We start from the raw sequence: 22,648 nt of genomic DNA, 5'->3' as shown, positions 1-22,648 counted from the left end.
TTTTTCTACTTTGTTGTGTCTTAAAGGCTTAGAATATTGTGGTATGTAAATTTAGGATGAGAGCAATACTTCCACATCTTAATAATCTTGCTTTGGGATGGGGGGCTATATAGTAGAGGAAAAATGTCTTTAGAAAGAATGTTACACGCAACAAATTTTTACATTTTAAAAAAGATTTCACAAACTCTGGGAAGGTAGAACCTGTAATCAATCTAGTGGCAAAAAAAACCCTCTGGAATCTGTTCTTCCTCTTCTTATCCCTATTCTAGAAATGGTACCATCATCTAACTTGTAACCTTAAGCTGAAAACGTCAAAGTAATTCTTCAGTTTTCTTTTTACTGTACTTCTTACATTCAATCCATTAGTAAATTTTACCTTCAAAATAAATTCCACATCCTCCCTCTTTTGTCATGTCTACTGCTACTACTACTACTCTGAAGCAAGCTGCTATCATTTCTTGCTTGGGCCACTTGTGTAGTGCTTTCTAACTGGTCTTCCAGCTTCCATTTTTGTTTCCCTACAGTCCTTTTTCAGTGTCCACAACAGTCTTTTAAGAGCTTAAATCAGAATATGTCCTTCCTCTAAAATTCTGCATTGAACTCTCATTACATACAGTAAAATCCAGGGTCCTTCTACAGCATCAAGGCCTCACACTCCAGTTTGTCTCATCTCATCTCCTAACATTTCTTCCCCTTTTTTGCTATACTCCATTCATAAAGCTCTTCCTTATGCTCCTAAACTCTCCATTCACATTCCATTCTAGTGTATTTATACTTTCCTTTACCTCCTGGAGTATTCTCTCAGATCTTCATACACTGGCTGTCTTCATTCTTGTCTTACAGTTTAGAGATGCCTTCCTTGACCACACAGTATAAAGTAGATCCGCTTGTCCCTGCTCTGTCTGTATTGGTTTATTTTCTGTAGGTCATTATTGTACTATAAACATTTACTGTATCTCCTACTGGAGTAGCAGTTTTGTCACAGCACATGGATGCCCAGTTGTTCACCATTTGTTGAAAAGACTATCTTGTCTCCATTGGATCGCTGTTGCTCCTTTACCAAAGATCAACTGACTGTATTTATGTGGGTATGTCTCTGAACTTTCTATTCCAAAGGAGATAGTCTCCCGCCACCCTTTCCCTTTCTTTTGTCAGACAACTATGGTTAAGGGGCTGTAATTGAGTTGGGTTGAAATTTTAGTTTTCCCATCCATTTTAGTTTTTAAAATTTTGAGGTTGGGATCAAGTGCCTCTCTCCAGCAGAAATTGAGTATCTAAACTCCACAGATGAGAAATCTGTCTCTACTGTTTCAGCTCAACTTGGCAGTATCCCATGGGAGAGAATTGGCGGAAAACTAGTCTATATTTGGAGCTCCCCCCAGATTTAGGACCGCCATGCCAGTTCACTTATGGCCTTTAAAGAATTTGATCGGTTTTTCCTTGTCCCAGCAGGATACTCTTTTCATCCTCTGCCTGTGGCAGTCCTGCTTCTTTGTCCATGTTCCCAAACTTGGTTAATGTCTCAGGGATAAAAATGGCTGCTGGTCTCTGCTCACCTAGAAGGGGTAGTTCACTGCTGGAAATCAGTACACAGCTTTTCAGTTCCTTCAAAGAAAACATGCCTTTTAGTTTATTGGGTGTTTTCCTATCACAACAGTTGCAGTGATCTTATGTGACCTCCTTGACCCTAACTCCAAAAGACGTACGGGCTGAGGACATTTGGGAGCTGCATTTGTATTTGAGGGGAGGGGCAGAGGGAAGTTTGGACCATGAGTTTTTTTAAAATCGAGCAGGGTCAATAATATATTGACTCACTAAGTCCCAAATGACCTTGAGATGAGATTTACATCGAAATATTTCTTATACACTGGGAATTTATTGCTACCAGTTAAAAAGTACTTAACTAAATTGATGAATACTAACAAAGAGATATTAAGGATTCCTTTTGAGAATTACAGGAGAGAAAAGAATATCATAATTCCTTTTGTTTGACTTTTCATTAGGTCTGACTCATGTATATTTTACTAGAAATATTATTCCTATTGTAGTAGATTTTGATGTTGTAATTACAGTAGAATTTCCTTAGCAGACACAGTTGGGAGAATTGGGTCAGTTAATCAAAAAAGTTGATTCAAGTGGAGACCTTTAATAGCAGAATTCCCACCTAACAATGGCTTAAATTGTAAGGGTACATGATATATATTTTCTTAACAAGGAGTCTGGAAATGTGTAGTCTTAGGGTTGTTCCATACAGCAGTTCAACAATGTCATCGTGAATGGTAGCTATTTCTCATTCAGTGCTCTCCTCTCCTCTTCACAACTGCAATTTCATGGTCTTTAAAGTATACTGTATAAGGTAGATACCATGTTCAGATTTAAAGCAAGAATGTTGGTTGGGGGACCCTTTCAGAAAGGGTCCTTTAAATGGCTTTTTTCTTTTATCAGTGAAGGACAGCATTTCCCCAGAAGCTGCTGCAAAGTTCCCTTTGTCTCATTCACCAGAACTGGGCTTGGTAGCCATCCTTAACTGTATGGGAGCTGGGAAAGCAAGAACCTGGAAAAAAGAAATAAGATAATGATTGGTTTATGCCAGTGGTTCTCAAGGTAGGGGAATGGGATGTTTGTTACATAAGTTCTTTTAGGAAGCAACTGGAAATATGTGAAGAATATTGTTGACATTAAGTGGGAAGGACTAGGCATGCTAAACTTTTTGAAATGCAAGTGACAGTTCCAAAGAAGGTAGAATGTCTAGCCTAAAATGTAGTAACAGCCCTGTTGAGAAACACTGGCTTAGACAAATCATGAGTCATTGTTGGGAACACACATACTATGCCAGACAAAATGGGGCAAAACAAGAACAGGAAAGAATGGGATAGGCAAAAGACAATGTTTTCTATATGGTCATTACATAGTTGAAACATTTTATTGTAACTTGAAGCATATAAAAGTATATTAAGTATAATCGATATGGGAAAGGTTTCTTTGAGTATTGATTCCCTGATTAGTTTAGCTTTGTTTTTTCTCATATAAACCACACTTAGCCATCCTTTATGATGTATGTGCTTAAAAAAATAGAGCAAGAACTTAGACTCTGTAAAGCAATCTGAGAATCTGAGTATAGAATCATTCCTGTTCTATTTCTGATTTTTAAGAAGTTCTTGGCCTACTTTCCTTTTTCAGAGTATTCTACTTAGTTTCATTAAAACAAGTATCTTTGCTTGCTCATTTTATCAGTTTAGGTAATATTTGATTGCATTTTATTGTTATAATAAATGAATTGGCATAAGCAAGTTTAGGAACAGATGACTCTGGGTAATGATAACACTCAGTTGTTGAATACTCACAGGAGTTTCCTGGTCAGGAGTCAGATGGTGTGCTTCAGGCATCAGTTGCTGTTACCCAGGGGAAAGTGAATGTTCATTAATCCAGCAAGTTTATTAGGTGGACATGATATAAGAAAGTTTCTGCCATATGCTAAAATGTCTAATAGTACAAACTGAAAAAAACTAGACTTTTTTCCTGAATGATAAATTGGATTAGTTTAATAAAGACCAGATTTCATCACTTCATTTTCTTTTAGATTTTTACTTTTCTTAATTGAAGCTAATAAGCTCCAAATAGTTTTTAAGATTCAACCATTTTATCCATGAAAATGTTTTGCTGTTCAGAACATAATAAACACCTCAAATGAAAACCTCTTTCTTAGGACTTAGTTTTCACCATTTCCTGAGAAAAATCTATCATTGAAAAAAAAACATACATGTCAGGATGTTTGAGGAATACAAAATAAAACATTGAAAAATAGATGTTGCTTTAAAAAATTTATAAAAGCAGTATGTGTTCCTGGAAATGAAATTTTAACCAGTGTTTTGTCAAGTATTAAATGAAAAGTAAAAGCCTCCTTTCCCCCTACCCTCTTTCCAGTCCTATTTTCCTATGTTTAAGCATTTTGTCTGTTTCAGTGTTTACAATGTAGCTAAATAAATCAAGCTATGTGTGTCCAGTTAATATGTATCTCAATCTGTATATGTAAATGTGTTCATGTAAAATCTTCTTCCCTCCCAGCTTTTATTTTTATATTTTTATTAGCTACCTTTAATATTTATAAATGACATTTGACTTCTTGATGTTTGCATTCTCTAATTCTTCTAATTCTTCAGTTGTAACTAAGTGTTCTGTAAGTATTATTTGATTGAGTAGAGTAGTTTTCATTCCTCTTTTATGGATTGCAAAACTAAGGCACATAGAAGTTAAGTTGTTGGTTTCATAAATGGAGGCTTTAGTCCTTCAGTTATGCTGCAGTCTTTCAGAAATAAACACTGATGGGATACTTGCTGCACTGGACTGTGAGTGCGGGGATCACGGAGGGCTGACTGAAGTCTGGGCTCGTTGGGAGCTTCTGTTCTATATAGTGTGTCTCATTTTACACCTTAACTTCCCTGTCATCCTGCAACTCCAGATCCCTGTAGCTTCATCATCCCTGGATCAAAGAGAGTTGTTCCTATGGTACAGGATTTATCAAAATAAATAGTTTTACTAGAGGAATAGAAGTTTTTAGGGATTCTAGCTTCTGTTTATTCAGTGTAAATACAGAACCAGCAGAGTATTACTGAAGGAGATCGTGCTGTCATGGCAAACCTAAGAAATGAAAAGTCCATAAAGCATCTTTAGAATTGGGTCTAATTTTGCTAAAATAGAAACTTAAATTCATGTATACATTCTTTGATTCCTAATTCAGTTTCTTAATGAGTTACAAAAAAAAATCCACTGTGTTACGAGGCTTTTTTTTGAATACCTTCTTTCAAACTATGAAAAATTAATTTAAACAAGGTGGTTTGTTTTTTATGGTTGTCATTCAAAACGGGATACTATAATCTGGAAACATTCTAGTTATGGTAAATATCTGAGGTTAACTTTAGGTAGCATTGTGCTTAATTATACTTGAATAGACAAATTAATTATATCATCCATGTCTTTTGATCAAACATGAATCAACATATATTTTCGCAATTTTTAAATTCCAAGAGGAATTTTTTTGTAAATTATTTGATGAAATTATTTTACATTGAAGAAGAAGAGTAACAATAGTTAAGTGGCATTAATTAAGGGCTTCTTGGGTACCAGGAGCTGATCTAAGCATTTTACCTATGTTAAACTCCTCTTTAATTCTTTTAGCAAATCACAAAATAGTTAAAATTAATTTGCAAATGAGGAAACAGAAAGAAGGATATGTATTTTGCCTAAAGTCATATAGCTAGTTAACTAATGGAGTTGGCTTTAGAGTCCTTGACTACGTTTTTACTATTTTATTTGAATCTCAACAAAATATATTGTGTGTACAATATAATTTAGTTCATAGAAATAAATTGACCTTGGTCACTTTTACACTAAACTTCTCTCAGATAATCTTCTTTAGTGGTTTTTGAATTTTTAACACTACAAAGGTTTTGAGTGGCACTTGACACATTTTAGGATATTGTTATGTTTAAAACTGAAAATTAAAACCTATGGTATGACATCATTTTTGGAGGCCATTGTATATCTGACCTAAATACAGCTGCCAAATTCATCTTCATTAGGTTCAACTACAGTCATGAAATCTGCTTGATTTCTCTGTTTCACCCAGGCATTCATGGCCCTCAACATTATAAAAATTTTTCCCCCATCTACAGGTATTTCTCATAATTTCCTTTTAAATTCTCTTGTCTCTTTAAGAAAATGTGATGTACTCATTGTCTTGTGTATGGCTCATAATTTTCTGCTTCTGTTTTTTAGTATTCTACCACCAGGAATGCCTTCCCATTCTGTTCTGTATCCTTCAAGCCTAGGGGAAATACCATCTCTTGGGTGAAACTTTTTTGGGTTTTTCTTTAATCTCAATAAGGGTTTTCTCTCCTTCTCTTAAAACCATTGTAACACTTTGCTTATATTCTGCCTTTTCTTGGAGGTTCCTGCTTCAATTTGATAACTGCTTTTTTGAGAATTCAGGTATACACTAAATATGCACATTGATTGTAAGACTAGTACTGGTTTCATAAACATTGAAGTATTAAAAAAGCTTAGTTTGAATCAGCAAAAACTTCCTTTCAAGCATATAGTTATGTGGATTGTACCTTGTATTATAGACATTTGTATACTATTTATTCTCCTATTTGATTTATAATATTCTTGATGTCAGTGTGAAATAATAGAGAAGAATGTGAGCTTAATTAAACTAGAAAGATGTGGTTTTCTAGTGAGCTGCTTACTAGTTATATGACCATAGCAAGTTACTCAACCTTTTCTCTACTTCATTTTTAAAAAAATCTGTAAAACATTAAATAATATCTCATGAAGTAAATTTTTACTAGGCTTATTTCTTATTCAAACATTTGTTAACTGCCTACTATGTCCAGGACTACAGGGGTTTTTAAAAGAATTATTAAAAAGATACAGTTCTTTCCTTCATGTTAGATCACAGGTCAGTGCAGTGCAAGGGACAGTATACATATGGTATTGGAAATGCTAGAGTAGTATTGTAGGACGCTGAGTATAGAGCAAGGATATCTGACAAATATTGGAAAAGTGAGGTTAACACTTTGGTAGAGTCAGAAAGGACAAATAGATGAGTCTCTTGTGCTCAGGATGGTAGACAGCAGAGGCATATTGGACCAGGGAAACAGTATATGCAAAGGTTGAGAAATTTTAAGTGTTTCATCATGACCTGTGACTATATCATGTGTTGGGAAAGATTCAAGAAGGGAAACTTGAAGAGGTAGGTGGGGGTGTCAGATCATGACTGACCTTGTAAGGCATGAAGGTATGGAAAGCTAAAAAACCTACAAGAAAATGCTTAGTTACAATAATGATAATATACCTGTTATTTATTGGATTTTTATTATTATATTAGGCACTGTGCTTAATATTTTATAGTGTTTACTCAGCTTCTTAATAACTTTGTTTTGCAGTTAAGTAAGGAAACCAAGATTTAGAGAGGTTAAGTAATTGGTCCAAGGCAACACAGTTAGTAAATAGCAGAATCTGTATTTGAATCCAGGTCTTTCTGATTTTTAAAGTCCTGTTTAACCACTGTGCCATACTACCTAGATTATTGGTGTGCACACAATAGGTGGTCAGTACGTATTTCTCGAATAGACTCAGTTTTTCCATCTACCTATGTGAACGTTTCAACATTTTACAGTTCAATAATGGTCACACTGACTGGAAACACATCTTTTATCAATATTGTTGTTAGTACAAGATAATTATTGCAAAGAAATGTCCAAATGTGCACTTAAAACCAGCTGCTTGGTTTAGCCAGGCATATTATTTTCATTATACAATTTTATTAAAGCAGAAAAAACAGGAAATACAGATAAGCTAAAGGAAAAAATTAAATCACTAAGATATCCTCTGTTTCTACTTTGGTATATCCTTCTGACTTCTTAAATGTTCATAAATATAAATATTTACATGTAAAATCCATTTCAACAAAAACATCTTTATATATGTTTCAAGAGTCCATAATTTGTTTCTCTTATGCAGCTTCCTATAGTGTTTTATGCTTTTGGCTTTGGGCACTGTCAGAGCATGTGACTGTATTTTGATTGAGTTAATTTTAATTTGCTTTTGTTTTTGAAGACTTAAGATTTTTAAAAAGATGGTTTTTAAAAGATACTTAAGCATATAACAATGATTCGATTTGCTATTGAACTAAAGTGTCTGTTTTTCAAATTGCTTTAGTAATTATTTTTAAGTAAAATTTTTATTGAAATACAACATGTGAAAAAAAGTACACAAATAATGAATGTACAGCTTAATGGTGTACTTTGACAGAGTGGACAGAGTGAACTCCTATCCAACAGGAAACATAACCAGCATTTCAGAAGCCCCCTTGGGCCCCCATTGCAGTCACTACTTTTCCCACCTCAGGCCTAACTGCTCTGGTGACTAGATCAATTTTACATTATTTTTCACTTCTCAGTATATGATTCTAGAGCAGGCCATGGGCTGTTGGTATTGTTTTGATGATGGGTGATTTGAGGTTTCCAAAATAAAGAGTGTAATACAACACACCCATGTGCAATAATGAACACTCATGTACTCAGCACCCAGCCTCATCAGTTAACCATGCACGGACAGTCTTTCATCCAACCTACCTAATTATTTTGAAGTGAACTCCAGGTATATCACATTATCATTTTAGTAGATATTTTAAAATATGTATTTCTAAAAGAGGAAAAGATATTCTTTTTTATCATAACAATGATTTAAAGATGTAATCACACTTTGAAAAAAATCAACTAATTCCTTAATATGAGATAATAGCAGCCTCAGGGTTCAAAGATTTTGAAATACAATTTTCTATACTATTTATTTGTTTGAGTTAAAGTCCATATATTTTATTGGTTGGTATGTCTCTAAAGGCTTTTACTCTAAAAGGCTGTCCCTCTTTTTTTGGTTGCAATATTTGTTGATAGTTTTTTTAGAAAGCTGGTTGGTTTTCAGCTTTCCCTTTGAGATTGGTAGCAAGATAAGGAAGCCTGCTATTACTATAGCTATTTGATATTATTCTCCAAGATGTCCCTTTATAACTTTTGTGAAATTGTGGGTGTATCTTATGTATTCTCTAGTTTAAAAGTAAACAATTAAATCAATAAAGCTGATGCATACACACCAAGAAAAAAAAAAGAAAGCTGGTTGGTTTTATTTCTTAAGGTATTCTTTCATTAGGTATCTCATTCATATTAGTCCCTTGGGTTAGTTGTATCCATCAGTGTATTCACCACCCAATGTGTTTTGTTTTCAGGTGTTAACCTTTTTTTTAAATGGAGAAAGATCCCTTCCATTCTTTAAACTCTAGAATTTAGAGTTAAGTACAATAGCAAGAAACAAAAAATTATCATTGACTGCTGTTAGGAATATAAAGCTTTCTGCTTTCCAGCAGTCAGGTGGATGAATAAGAAAATTTGGGGTTTGGAAATACTACTTGCTAGCAGAGGGATATGTGTAACCTTAGAGCTAAAGGTGAGAAGTGTAAATGCATTGCACTGGAATTTATATCTTTGCCAGACACTGTGGCTGTTTGGTTATTCCTCCAAATTGCATGTGCCCTTTTCCCCCAACTTCCACCTTTGCCTCAGTTTGAAGGAGCAGACTTCATCTTTAAATTCTTTAGAGGATCATGTGGTTATTGACTCCAGGAAATACTTAACGGCAATTGAGGTGTCTGTCTTGAATATGTTTTCTGACAGACATTAGCCAACTTGCTTCTTCCATCTTTGCTTTGTCTAAAATTTGAATTTATTTTATTTTAACTTTGGGGATTTTATTAACTTGTGTTTTCTTAGAGTGGTGCACATTGATCTTAGTTTGATACCAGTAGGAAGGTAGAATGCAAGTAGAGTTACTGAGTGGCTGCTCTATGTGAGGAATCATCTTGAATACAATCTTCTTAACTACTAAGTGGTGAAGGTAATAACAGCCATTTTGTTCATAGCCTGGATTAGGAGGCAGAATGCGAATTCCAGTGATTTGTCCAAAGTCATGTAGCCAGTAACTACCAAGCTATAAACATGAACTTTCACTCCAGAACTCTTAAAATTTTTTCATTAAAATACACTGTCTTCATGAATATTAAAAACCCAAGGAATAGTAACTCTGCCTTTTGCAATTCCTGCTTCTCATATGTATGTGAAAAAAACAATCATATTTAAAACATAAAGTCATGTCAAATCCAGTTGTAATAAAATTTTCTGCATGAATATGCAAATCACAGGTTGTTTTAAGAGAAAGTTTTGTACCAAGAAGTCAGTAAAAACAATTTGGTGTTTGTGGTGCAATATAATGACATGAAACCAGTTTTTAAAGGTAATAGGAAAATAGCTTATCAAATTATAGCTAATTTAGTTCAGGAAGTATGACCTATTCTTGTAAATTGAGATTACTTACATTTCTAGGTCCTCATTGAGTTTATAGTTTAATTTTCAAAGTGAAAGTGTCCATTTCCATTTTATGACAGATTTATTTAAAAAGTTTTTCCCAAAAATAAAATATTAATATAAATTTATTTTTAAAGAGGTGATATCTTTTATGCCTTTTAAAAATTGTTTACCTATATTCAGATCTGGATATGATTCAGATTTATTTTCTAATTGAAAAAAATGACTTCTGTGCAATGGTTTCTGCTCCTTTTCAAATCTTGACACCTTACCAATTACCATTTTATTCACGTGAATTTTACTTTACCTTTGGATGCTCTATTTTTTTAAACAAATTCCCATTTTAAATTAGTATAACCCAAATTACGTATACATATACCAAACTTGTTACTAAACTTTTTGTCCCCAGCTAAAATCCTACTCTTGTACTCAAAAAACATTTTGGATTGTTTAAGGAAATCAGCCTTCTTTCAGACTTGCCATAGTATTTTTTTTTTTATTAAGATATCATTTATATACAGTCTTATGGTCAGGTTTCGTATGAGCAACACTGTGGTTACTAGATTCCCCCCTATTATCAAGTCCCTATCACATACCCCATAACAGTCACTGTCCATCATCATAGTAAGATGTTACAGAGTAGTACTTGTCTTCTCTGTGCTATACTAGACTTGCCATAGTATTAAAAGAAAATAGAGCTGCCTTTTTCTTGGTTTCATTGAGCTTTTCATATTCTTAAAAGAAACATCTCAGAAAGAAGATGATGGTTTTCTTTAATAGAAGTTCATACTGCTTCCTGAAAGGCTTTTTTATGTAAAGTTGTTGGGTAAGACAAATGGAACAACCAGTTAAGCTCATTCCTTCTGTACTTATTATTAACTTCAAAGCTCCTAGTTTTAACCTCTGGTTCAGTCCCATCTTACTAGATTTAAGTGGCTTTTTTTTTTTTTTCATGCAGGTTCTGCTCATTAATCACCACGAGTGTGGATCTGAAGAAGAGTTTATTACCTCTCTTTTTTTGAGTATGTTTAACTTCAGATACACACAACGTAGCTTCTTCCCTATTAGATTCTTAGAAGGTAGTTATATTTTTATAGTCTCCTTCTTGTGACTTTGATAGTTGTGATCAATAAGAATGAAAACTATTCCTTACATATTGGGCTACTGCATGCAAATCAGTTCATTTAAAACCTCCTGGAGGTCTTTGGCATGCTAGACATAAAACCATGAGTGTTTGTGGAGGTAACCATTTTCAAAGAAACTTAATGTATCAAGAAACTGAAGAGTTATTCTTTAGGTTCTGGGCATCACTGACTTTAAGGGGCTTGCTTTTGGTATGTGATTTTTCAAAATGAATTTAAAATGGAAAGTGATAAGTTAGAAATATTCCTGTTGTCCTCTTGAGTAGTGGAGAGAAATTAGCTTGCATTGTACCCATTGTATGCTTAACATAATAGCTGATTTATTGTGTCTTAATAGTTAAACATGAATGAGCATATATTTTGCCATGTTTGCAATTTTTAGACATATTGATACATTTCTCTTCTTGTACATGAATATAACAAATGAAATATATATAAAATTCATTTCTCTTTTAATATCTAGGGATGGAAAAAAGAAAGAATTCTGGCTGAATATCCTGATGGCAGGATAATAATGGTTCTTCCTGAAGACCCAAAGTATGCCCTGAAAAAGGTAAAGTACCAGTGAAATTTCATGTAGAATTGATAATATAATTTTGCAGCTAATTTTAAGAGAATAATGCATTACTGATGTAACATTTTAACGCCAATTCTGAAGGCAAGAAATAAGCATGTGATAATACTACCCAGCTGAAAAACTATGCTTAAACTTTGTAATGTGTCTAGCACATATGAAATGAATTTTTAGTGAATTAGTTACTGTCCTGCAATATCAGTAATTTGAGTGATGGTATAGAAGGCATGCTCCTTAAGTTAAAATGCCATATAAATGATTTCAAGAATCAGAATTAACCCATTAACAATTAAAATTTGAATCATAATAACTTAGAAAATTAAAATTAATAACTATAAAGGTTCTTTCTGAGAGTAAATTTCTAAGTAACGTTTATTGCTGAAGGAGATCTAGTAGTAGCCGGTTATAGTAATCCTGAAATGAAACATGAGGTAATCATATAATGTTAAAAAAACAGGATATAGTCTGGTTTATAAATATGATATAGAAAACTTAAAATCCTCTTACATAGTATGAGCCCGGTTTTAGTCCAACACAGAGTTACAAATTCTGAGAATTCAGAGAAATGAACCAGAGAGATGTCTAAGTCTGGAACCATTTTATTATATAAATATCTTAATAGTCAGGAAGCTGTAAGATAAAACTTGTTTTTAAATAATATATTAATTGAATTTTCAAATAATATACTCAGAGCATTTTTCTTCAACCTCCAGATGCTTCTTCAGTAGTGTCTCATAATGTAAAGCAATGGGTCCATTTGTGTATCTGAAACAGTTGTACTAGAGTGTGTCCAAAATGTTTAGTAATACAAAGAATATATTTTACTTATTGTACTTTTTTTAGGCTAACAGTTGGACCTCTTTAAATTTAGGATACTCCACCTGAAAGGGAGGTTGAAAGAGCAATCTTTGGACCCATTATTTGAAAATATAGTTAACATTCTGCTTAATCTTGCGGTTCCTGACTTCTCAGGACAATTCCATTTACCAAAGCCCTCAGACTACCACTTCCTAACAGTATAAACATTAGCACTTAAAATGGCATGTAGATATGCCACCGCTCTTGTATTTGAAACACTGATCCCTGCACAAAAATAAATACTTGTTGAATTAATGGTGGATTAGTGATTGACTAAACCAAAATTAAATTAGGGAATTTTTGGAATTCTAAATATCATCATTTGGAAATGCACAGTGGATTTTTGCTACACCACCAATATGTGGAATCCAGACTTTTCTTAATAAAAATCCTCAGTAAATGTTGATTTCTTCATTTTAGTTTCTCAGGGCAAAATATTAGTAACTTACAATCCAGTTTGTTACTAGTTAGTAACCCATGATAGGTTAAAAATGAAAATCTAGAGAATTGTGAGTCATCTGCCTCAGGAACTGAATCTGGGGTTGTATTTTGGGATACCTTTCAGGATTAGGAGGAATTGAGTTTTTATCACTGAATAAGGGATGTTTTACATGGTATTTTTCATGTCAGAGGTATAAATACTTAACCTCCTTAGGGGTTATTTTCATTTTAAACTTAGTAACACAAATGAATGTTTATTGGACTGCTATTTGAGTATTACTGTTAAACTGGGGAAGAAACTACTGTTTAAGTACGTACAAAAAAGTCTAGAGTTTTGAGTGTCTACAAAAGTTTGAGTTTGTCGTATTTGACCTTGACACAGTTCTGAAAGGTAAAAAAGAGGAAACAGGTTTTGATACTGTATTAATATTATGGATTCAAATCCCTGCTCCTTGGTTTTCTAGACATCCAATATCTGACATGGGAAAGTTACTTACCTTTGAATTTTATTTCTTCTATATGTAAAGTAAGGAATTCTAGATCTTCAAGAGATTTTGGGTTTAAGTAAGATAATACAGTGCTTTGTATAATGTGTGGCTTATAAACTGTTATTGATAAAGAGTAAACATGTTTTCCTTTCCTTTGTGCCCACTTCAATTTTACTTATGAGGGTGCTAATTAAGGCTGCGAAGAAAAGTGCTTGCCTTTGTAAGATTCTAATGAAATTCTCCTCAGTTCTCAAATCCATGATGCTTCAGTGGGAGGCCTTAATGTTCTTACTGCCTCTTGTAGGAGCAGTTACTCCTCTTGTTCCCCATTTTACAGATTGGTCCACAGGGCTTGAAAAATGTTACTAGTCAGCACAATCGTTCAAAAAGAACTTTTTAGAGGATGTCCTGCTTGGAATAATAATAATGAACTGAAATAGCGTATTTTTACATGTGTAAGTGCTTCTGTTGTTTAAAAAAAAATGCTGTTCTTTATTTGGCAGGTTGACGAGATTAGAGAGATGGTTGATAATGATTTAGGTTTCCAACAGGCTCCATTAATGTGCTATTCCAGAACTAAAACACTTCTCTTTATTTCTAATGACAAAAAAGTAGTTGGCTGCCTAATTGCAGAACACATCCAGTGGGTAAGTGATTTTTAGAATGTTCATATGTAGCTTGATGTTTAAAGAGTTTACTGTATACTTTTGAATAACACAATCCTGGTAAATTTATCAACATTTTATAAGGAAGAATATGAATGTAGGAATTCCTCTGTGTAACTGTTTAGTAGAGTTGTATCTTGCAAGAAAATTATTTCTCAAGTCAGTTTTTAAGATAAAAGTTCTCTAAATCAAAAGTACTGTTAAAATTGGGTCAGGAAGTTTCCATGTTGGGTACAGATATAATGTCTGTTTCCGTACCTTCAGCACTGGACTAAATCAAGGGTTGGAAAACTGTTTATGACTGCTTCTGCACTACAGAGACTGAGTTGACTAGTTACAGCAGAAGCCAGGTGGGCTGCACCTGGCCCTTTATAAAAAGTTGCCCACCCCTGGAATAGATCACCACTTCTTTGGTTTAGCTCCAGGTTTAGGAGTTGGCTTGTATTTAGGAGTCAAACTCAGTAGGATCACAAGGAAAGGGGTATGTTCACATTATGAGAGTTACGTAGTAACAGACCAACTTATAAGACTCTCTAATCATGCTTGCTTTGAAGCATGCCCCATTTAAATTGTCTTCTTTCAGCTTACTTCTTGTTCATGAATTCAGTGTACACTGGATTTTACTTTTGTTCATTGGGTATCTTTTAGTATTAATAGTTGCCTGCAAGTATATGCTTCATTATAAAATTTTCTAATAAAGTGCCAAGTCAAAACAAGTCTGCATGCATTAATTTCTCTATATTAAGCTATATTTAAAAAATACTTGGCCTGAAATTGTATAATTTTATGAATCTTGCTATTTATAATAACATAATTCACCTTTAAAAGGAGCTGATAAGGTAGTTCAGGGATATAAATTCAATGCCATACTGAAATTCAGTTGTTTTACGAAGTGCCAAACCCCTTGTGTCTTTTAAATTTCTATTTTACTTAGTTCTGAAAAATAACTTGTAGCAGTGTTTAAACTAGAGAATAGTTACATAATATTTGCTTGTTAGATTTTTGTTAATTCTTCTTTTTTTTAAAATTTAAAGTACAATCGTATGTGTTCTTAATTGTGTTGTCTAAGTTTTGTACCATGTCCTATCAGATGGCTGGCCATGTCCTGTTTGTCAACTAGACTGGCAGAGATGTATATTTTTTAAAAGCACTTTATGTTTTTTCAAAGGAATGGGAGTGTGGGGAAAGGACCTTTCTAAACTCTTGATTCCTGTGCCGTCTCCATTCCTAGTTCCTGCATAGCTGTGAACCCTGGAACTATTGCAGCAGTCACAGAAGCAGTTGTTGATGACTGCTGAGTTCTTAACATGTACTTTTGCTGGTCCTTAGACATGTGGGAGGTAGAGAAAACTAACATTCATGGCTATTCTGGGCCTGCCATGATGGCAAGGTGCTTTGGATATACTAACATAATACGTTATTTGATTTCTCAACAATTCTCTGAAAGAGGTAATGGATATCTGCAATTTATAGGTAAGGAACCCAAAGCTTAAATGAGTTACTTCATCTCATGGTCACATAACTGGTAAGTGAATTAGAACAGAATATAGATCTAGGTCTATTTCCTAAAATGAGAATGAAAAACATAAGTGGTCCCAATATTTTCTTAAGAAGCAGGACAAATGAAGTGATCTCCTTACTAAGAATAGAACTAGACAGCTAGTCAATTGATAATTGATAATCTCACCTAAAAATCTACCCCCAATTTTGATACCTATAGGGCTATAGAGTTATAGAAGAGAAACTTCCAGTTATCAGATCAGAAGAAGAAAAAGTCAGATTTGAAAGGCAGAAAGCCTGGTGCTGTTCTACATTGCCAGAGCCTGCAATCTGTGGCATCAGTCGAATATGGGTGTTCAGCATGATGCGTCGGAAGAAAATTGCTTCTCGAATGATTGAATGCCTGAGGTAACTTGAATGCAATTCCTCAGATCATTTTCATTAGTTTAGAACTTGAGCAGAGTTTTACTATGAAGATTGGCATTTAATTAATCTTAAATGTATAACATTTATATAACCTTAAAATTTGCATAAGGTTGTCAGTGTATTGGATTTGTAAGCCCTTTTTTTTTTTTGGTATCATTAATCTACAATTACATGAGCAACATTATGGTTACTAGACTGCCCCCATCATTCAAGTCCCCACCACATACCTCATTATAGTCACTGTCCATCACCATAGTAAGATGCTATAGAATCACTATACTTGTGTTCTCTGTGTTGTACAGCCCTCCCTGTGACCCCCTCCCCACCACATTATGTGTGCTAATCGTAATGCCCCTTTTCCCCCCCCTTGTCCCTCCCTTCCCACCCATCCTCCCCAGTCCCTTTCCCTTTGGTAACTGTTAGTCCATTCTTGGGTTCTGTGAGTCTGCTGCTGTTTTGTTCCTTCAGTTTCTTTGTTCTTCTTCTGGTTACTTTTCAAAAATTTTTTATTAAGGTATTATTGATATACACTCTTGAAGGTTTCACATGAGAAAACAATGTGGTTACTATATTTACCCATATTATCAAGTCCCCACCCATACCCCAATGCAGTCACTGTCCATCAGTGCAGCAAGATGCCACAGATCCACTGTGTGCCTTCTCTGTACTACACTGTTCTCCTCGTGATCCCCCACACCATGTGTACTAAACATAATACCCCTCAGTCCCCTTCTCCCTCCCTCCCCACCTGCCCTCCCACACCCCTCCCCTTTGGTAACCACTAGTCCCTTCTTGGAGTCTCTGAGTCTGCTGCCATTTTGTTCCTTCTGTTTTGCTTCGTTGTTATACTCCACAAATGAGGGAAATCATTTGGCACTTGTCTCTCTCCGCCTGGCTTATTTCACTGAGCATAATGTCCTCCAGCTCCATCCATGCTGTTGCAAATGGTAGGATTTGTTTCTTTCTTATGGCCAAATAGTATTCCATTGTGTATATGTACCACATCTCTTCTTTATCCATTCATCTACTGACGAACACTTAGATTGCTTCCATATCTTGGCTATTGTAAATAGTGCTGCGATAAACATAGGGGTGCATATGTCTTTTTGAATCTGAGAAGCTGTACTCTTTGGATAAATTCCAAGGAGTGGGATTCCTGGGTCACATGGTATTTCTATTTTCAGTTTTTTGAGGAACCTCCATATTTCTTTCCACAATGGTTGAACTAGCTTACATTCCCACCAGCAGTGTAGGAGGGTTCCCCTTTCTTTGCATCTTCACCAGCATTTGTTGTTCTTAGTCTTTTCGATGCTGGCCATCCTTACTGCTGTGAGGTGATACCTCATTGAGGTTTTTATTTTCATTTCCCTGATGGTTAGTGATGTGGAGCATCTTTTCATGTGTCTGTTGGCCATCTGAATTTCTTCTTTGGAGAACTGTCTCTTCATATCCTCTCTCCATTTGTTAATTGAGTTATTTGCTTTTTGGGTGTTGAGGCGTGTAAGTTCTTTATATATTTTGGATGTTAACCCCTTGTCGGATATGTCATTGACAAATATATTCTCCCATACTGTAGGATGCCTTTTTGTTCTGTTGATGGTGTCTTTTGCTGTACAGAAACTTTTTAGTTTGATGTAGTTCCATGAACTCATTTTGCTTTTGGTTCACTTGCTCAAGGAGATGCATTCAGGAAGAAGTTGCTCATGCTTATATTCAAGAGATTTTTGCCTGTGTTGTCTTCTAAAAGTTTTATGGTTTCATGACTTACATTCAGGTCTCTGATCCATTTCGAGTTTACTTTTGTATGTGTGGTTAAATAATAGTCCAGTTTCATTTTCTCTTACATGTGGCTGTCCAGTACTGCCAATGCCAGCTATTGAAGAGGCTGTTAGTTCCCCATTGTATGTCCATAGCTCCTTTATCATATATTCATTGCCATATATGGTTGGGTTTATATCAGAGCTCTCTAGTCTGTTCCATTGGTATATGGGTCTGTTCTTGTGCCAGTACCAAATTGTGTTGATTACTCTGGGTTTGTAGTAGAACTTGAAGTTGGGGAGTATCATCCCCACAACTTTATTCTTCCTTCTCAGAATTGCTTTAGCCCTCCGAGGTCTTTTGTGGTTCTATATGAATTTTAGAACGATTTTCTCTAGTTCATTGAAGAATGCGGTTGGTATTTTGATAGGGATTGCATTGAATCTGTAGATTGCTTTAGGCAGGATGGCCATTTTGACAATATTAATTCTTCCTATCCATGAGCATGGGATGTGTTCCCATTTATTGGTATTTTTTAATTTCTCTCATGAGTGTCTTGTAATTTACAGTGTCTAGGTCTTTCACTTCCTTGGTTAGGTTTATTCCTAGGTATTTTATTCTTTTTGATACAATTGTGAATGGAATTGATTTCCTGATTTCTCTCTCTGCTAGTTCATTGTTAGTATATAGGAATGCCACAGATTTCTGTGTATTAATTTTGTATCCTGCAACTTTGCTGAATTCAGATATTAGTTCTAGTAATTTTGGAGTGGAGTCTTAAGGGTTTTTTATGTACAATATCATCTCATCTGCAAACTGGAACAGTTTAACTTCTTCCTTGCCAATCTGGATGCTTTTTATTTCTTTGTGTTGTCTGATTGCCATGGCTAGGACCTCCAGTACTATGTTGAAAAGAAGTGGGGAAAGTGGGCATCCTTGTCTTGTTCCCGATCTTAGGTGAAAAGCTTTCAGCTTCTTGCTGTATGATTTTGGCTGTGGGTTTGTCATATATGGCCTTTATTATGTTGAGGTACTTGCTCTCTATAGCCATTTTGTTGAGAGTTTTTATCACGAATGGATGTTGAATTTTGTTGAATGCTTTTTCAGGATCTATGGAGATGATCGTGCAGTTTTTGTCCTTCATTTTGTTGATGTGGTGGATGATGTTGATGGATTTTCTAACTTTGTACCATCCTTGCATCCCTGAGATGAATCCCACTTGGTCATGGTGTATGATCCTCTTGATGTATTTTTGAATTTGGTTTGCTAATATTTTGTGAGTATTTTTGCATCTATGTTCATCAGGGATATTGTTCCGTAATTTTCTTTTTTGGTGGCGTCTTTGCCTGGTTTTGGTATTAGAGTGATGCTGGCTTCATAGAATGACTTTGAAAGTATTCCCTCCTCTTCTATTTTTTGGAAAACTTTAAGGAGAATGAGTATTAGGTCTTCACTAAATGTTTGATAAAATTCAGCGGCAGATCCATCTGGTCCAGGGATTTTGTTCTTGGGTAGTTTTTTGATTACCAATTCAATTTCGTTGCTGGTAATTGGTCTGTTTAGATTTTCTATTTCTTCATTGGTCAGTCTTGGAAGGTTGTATTTTTCTAGGAAGTTGTCCATTTTTTCTAGGTTTTCCAGCTTCTTAGCATATAGATTTTCCTAGTATTCTCTAGTAATTCTTTGTATATCTGTGTGGTCCGTCATGATTTTTCCTTTCTCATTTCTGATTCTGTAGATGTGTGTAGATTCTCTTTTTCTCTTAATAAGTGTGGTTGGGGATTTATCTATTTTGTTTATTTTCTCAAAGATCCAGCTCTTGGTTTCATTGATTTTTTTCTATTGTATTATTCTTCTCAATTTTATTTATTTCTTTTCTGATCTTTATTATGTCCCTCCTTCTACTGATTTTGGGCTTCATTGGTCCTTCTTTTTCTAGTTTCAATAATTATGACTTTAGTCTGTTCATTTCGGGTTATTCTTCCTTCTTTAAATAGGCCTGGATTGGTATATACTTTCCTTTTAGCACTGCCTTCGCTGCATCCCACAGAAGTTGGGTCTTTGTGTTGTTGTTGTCATTTGTCACCATATATTGCTTGATCTCTGTTTTTATTTGGTCATTGATCATTGATTATTTAGGAGCATGTTGTTAAGCCTCCATGTGTTTGTTAGCCTTTTTGTTTTCTTTGTACAATTTTTTCTAGTTAATACCTTTGTGATCTGACAGGTTTGTTGGTAGAATTTTAATCTTTTTTAATTTACTGAGGTTCTTTTTGTGGCCTATTATGTGGTGTATTCTGGAAAATGTTCCATGTGCACTTGAGAAGAATGTGTATCCTGCTGCTTTTGGGTGTAGAGTCCTGTAGATGTCTGTTAGGTCCATCTGTTGTGGTGTGTTGTTCAGTGCCTCTGTGTCCTTACTTATTTTTTGTCTGGTTGATCTGTTATTGGAGTGAGTTGTGTGTTGAAGTCTCCTAAAATGAATGCATTGCATTCTATTTCCTCCTTTAATTCTGTTAGTATTTATTTCACATATGTCAATGCTCCTGTACTGGGTGCATATATATTTATAATGGTTATATCCTCTTGTTGGACTGAGCCCTTTATCATTATGTAATGTCCTTCTTTATCTCTTGTTACTTTCTTTGTTTTGAAGTCTATTTTGTCTGATACAATTACTGTAACACCTGCTTTTTTCTCCCTATTGTTTGCATGAAATATCTTTTTCCATCCCTTCACTTTTAGTCTATGTATATCTTTGGGTTTGAGGTGAGTCTCTTGTAAGCAGCATATAGATGGGTCTTTCTTTTTTGTCCATTCTGTTACTCTGTGTCTTTTGATTGGTGCCTTCAATCCATTGACATTTAGGGTGATTATCAATAGATATGTACTTATTGCCGTTGTAGGCTTTGGATTTGTGGTTACCGAACATTCAAGGGCAGCTTCTTTACTATCTAACCATCTAACTTAACTCTCTTATTAAGCTATTATAAACACAGTGTGATTATTCCTTTTTTCTCTCCCTTCTTATTCTTCCTCCTTCATTCTTCATCTGTTGGGTGTTTTATTGTGTACTCTTTTGTGTTTCCTTTGACTGCTTTTGTGGATATTTGATTTTATTTTTTGCCTTTAGTTTGTATTTGGTTGGTCTGCTCTCTTTGCTGTGATTTTATTTTCTTTGGTTACATCTATTTAGCCTTAGGAGTGCTTCCATCTAGTGCAGTCCCTTTAAAATATCCTGTAGAGGTGGTTTGTGGGAGGCAAATTCCCTCAACTTTTTGCTTGTCTGGAAATTGTTTAATCTCTCCTTCAAATTTAAATGATAATTGTGCTCTATACAGTATTCTTGGTTCAAGGCTCTTCTGTTTCATTGCATTAAATATATCATGCTATTCTTTTCTGGCCTGTAAGGTTTCTGTTGAGAAGTCTAATGATAGCCTGATGGGTTTTCCTTTGTAGGTGATCTTTTTTCTCTCTCTGGCTTCCTTTAATACTCTGTCGTTGTCTTTGGTCTTTTCCATTTTATTATCATATGTCTTGGTGGTCCTCCTTGGGTCCCTTGTGTTGGGAGATCTGTGGGCCTCCATGGTGAGAGAGACTATTTCCTTCCCCAGCTTCGGGAAGTTTTCAGCAATTACTTCTTCAAAGACACTTTCTATCCCTTTTTCTCTCTCTTCTTTTCTGGTACCCCTGTAATGTGAATATTGTTCCTTTTGGATTGGTCACACAGTTCTCAATATTCTTTCATTCCTAGAGATCCTTTTCTCTCTCTCTCTCTGCCTCAGCTTCTCTGTCTTCCTGTTCTCTGATTTCTATACCATTAACAGTCTCTTGTACCTCATCCAGTTTGCTTTTAAGACCTTCTATCGATTGTTTCATTTCTGTTTTCTCCCTCTGGGCTTCTTCCCTTAGCTTTTGCATTTCTCTGCAGGTCCATCAACATGGTTATGACTTTTATTTTGAATTCTTTTTCCGGAAGATTGGTTATATCTATCTCACCAGGCTCTCTCTCTGGGGTTTTCTTGAGTGATTTTTGACTTGACCAGATTCTTCTGTCTTTTCATGGTGATAGAAGTGGTTGCAGGCAGGTGGCACGTGTGTCAGCTGTGAGAACAAAGTCCCTTTCTGCTTGTTGTTCACCTTGCCCTTCTCCGCTGCCTGTGTCATCTACCTGCACACCAGGAGCAGTCTCTGGGGTAATCTCCTGAGCTGCCATGTGTGGGTGGCCCTTGGAATAGCCTAGTGCAGTGCAGAGGGTTGCAGACGTGCTGGTTGTGTTCTCTTGCGAGAACAGTGCCCCTTTGTACCTTCTGGACCTTGCTCTGGCTTCCACCGCCTGTGCCATCTACCCGCACATCAAAAGCAGTCTCTGGGATAATCTCCTGAGGTGCTGTGGGCAGGGTGGCCCTTGGGATAGCCTAGCGCACGGCAGGGTGTGGCAGACAGGCTGGGTGTGTTCTCCTGTGAGAATGGCACCCCTTTGTGTCTTCTCTTCTGGACTTTGCCCTGGTTCCTCTGTCTGTCCCAGTTAGCTGTGCGCTGGGAGGAGACTTTGTGCGGTTGCTGTGGGTGGGGTTGTTTTCTGGCTGCTGTGCAGCTGTGGCCAGTCAGCTGGTTTGCTTGTAGTGCTGGCCAGGGGTAATGAATGGCAGGCTGCTTATCGCTGTGAGGGTGTTTGGGGCTGCTTTACCCCCCAGGGGGTTTGGGGGCCTGAAGTTCCTCAAGATTCCTAGCTTGCTCGGCTGAGTGTGCTGGGCTGATTTTGTCCAGCTGTTGAGCCCTTGTCCCTTTAAGACTTTTAAAAAGCGCCCACTTTTCTTTTGTCCCAGTGGAGCCGGCTGTGGGGACCCGCTAGCAGTATGCAATGAATTTTACT

The 22,648-nt window shown here is 35.6% G+C and overlaps 1 protein-coding gene across 10 annotated transcripts in view; it reads left to right on the top strand.

The window, feature by feature from the left end:
* ESCO1 (establishment of sister chromatid cohesion N-acetyltransferase 1) overlaps positions 1 to 22,648 on the top strand; it is an 85,810-nt gene that overhangs the window by 49,323 nt on the left and 13,839 nt on the right. For 6 of the 10 annotated variants that reach the window (XR_005061258.2, XM_037017945.2, XM_037017938.2 and 3 more), the window contains exons 8-10: positions 11,526 to 11,615; positions 13,927 to 14,070; positions 15,809 to 15,996. Coding sequence is in view for 7 of the 10 variants with exons in the window: in XM_037017945.2 (XP_036873840.2) it covers positions 11,526 to 11,615; positions 13,927 to 14,070; positions 15,809 to 15,996 (422 nt within the window). In the remaining 3 variants the exon portion in view is untranslated. Of the gene's footprint in view, positions 1 to 10,878; positions 11,000 to 11,525; positions 14,071 to 15,808; positions 15,997 to 22,648 lie in introns of those variants that run through there. The other 4 variants (XR_005061263.2, XR_005061264.2, XM_073212873.1 and 1 more) reach the window with 4 other exon arrangements.

Source organism: Manis javanica, chromosome 9, assembly GCF_040802235.1.
Source record: "Manis javanica isolate MJ-LG chromosome 9, MJ_LKY, whole genome shotgun sequence".
Taxonomy (NCBI): Eukaryota; Metazoa; Chordata; class Mammalia; order Pholidota; family Manidae; genus Manis; species Manis javanica.
The sequence above is the reverse complement of the archived record's forward strand: the minus strand, read 5'-3'. Positions and strand labels throughout refer to the sequence as shown.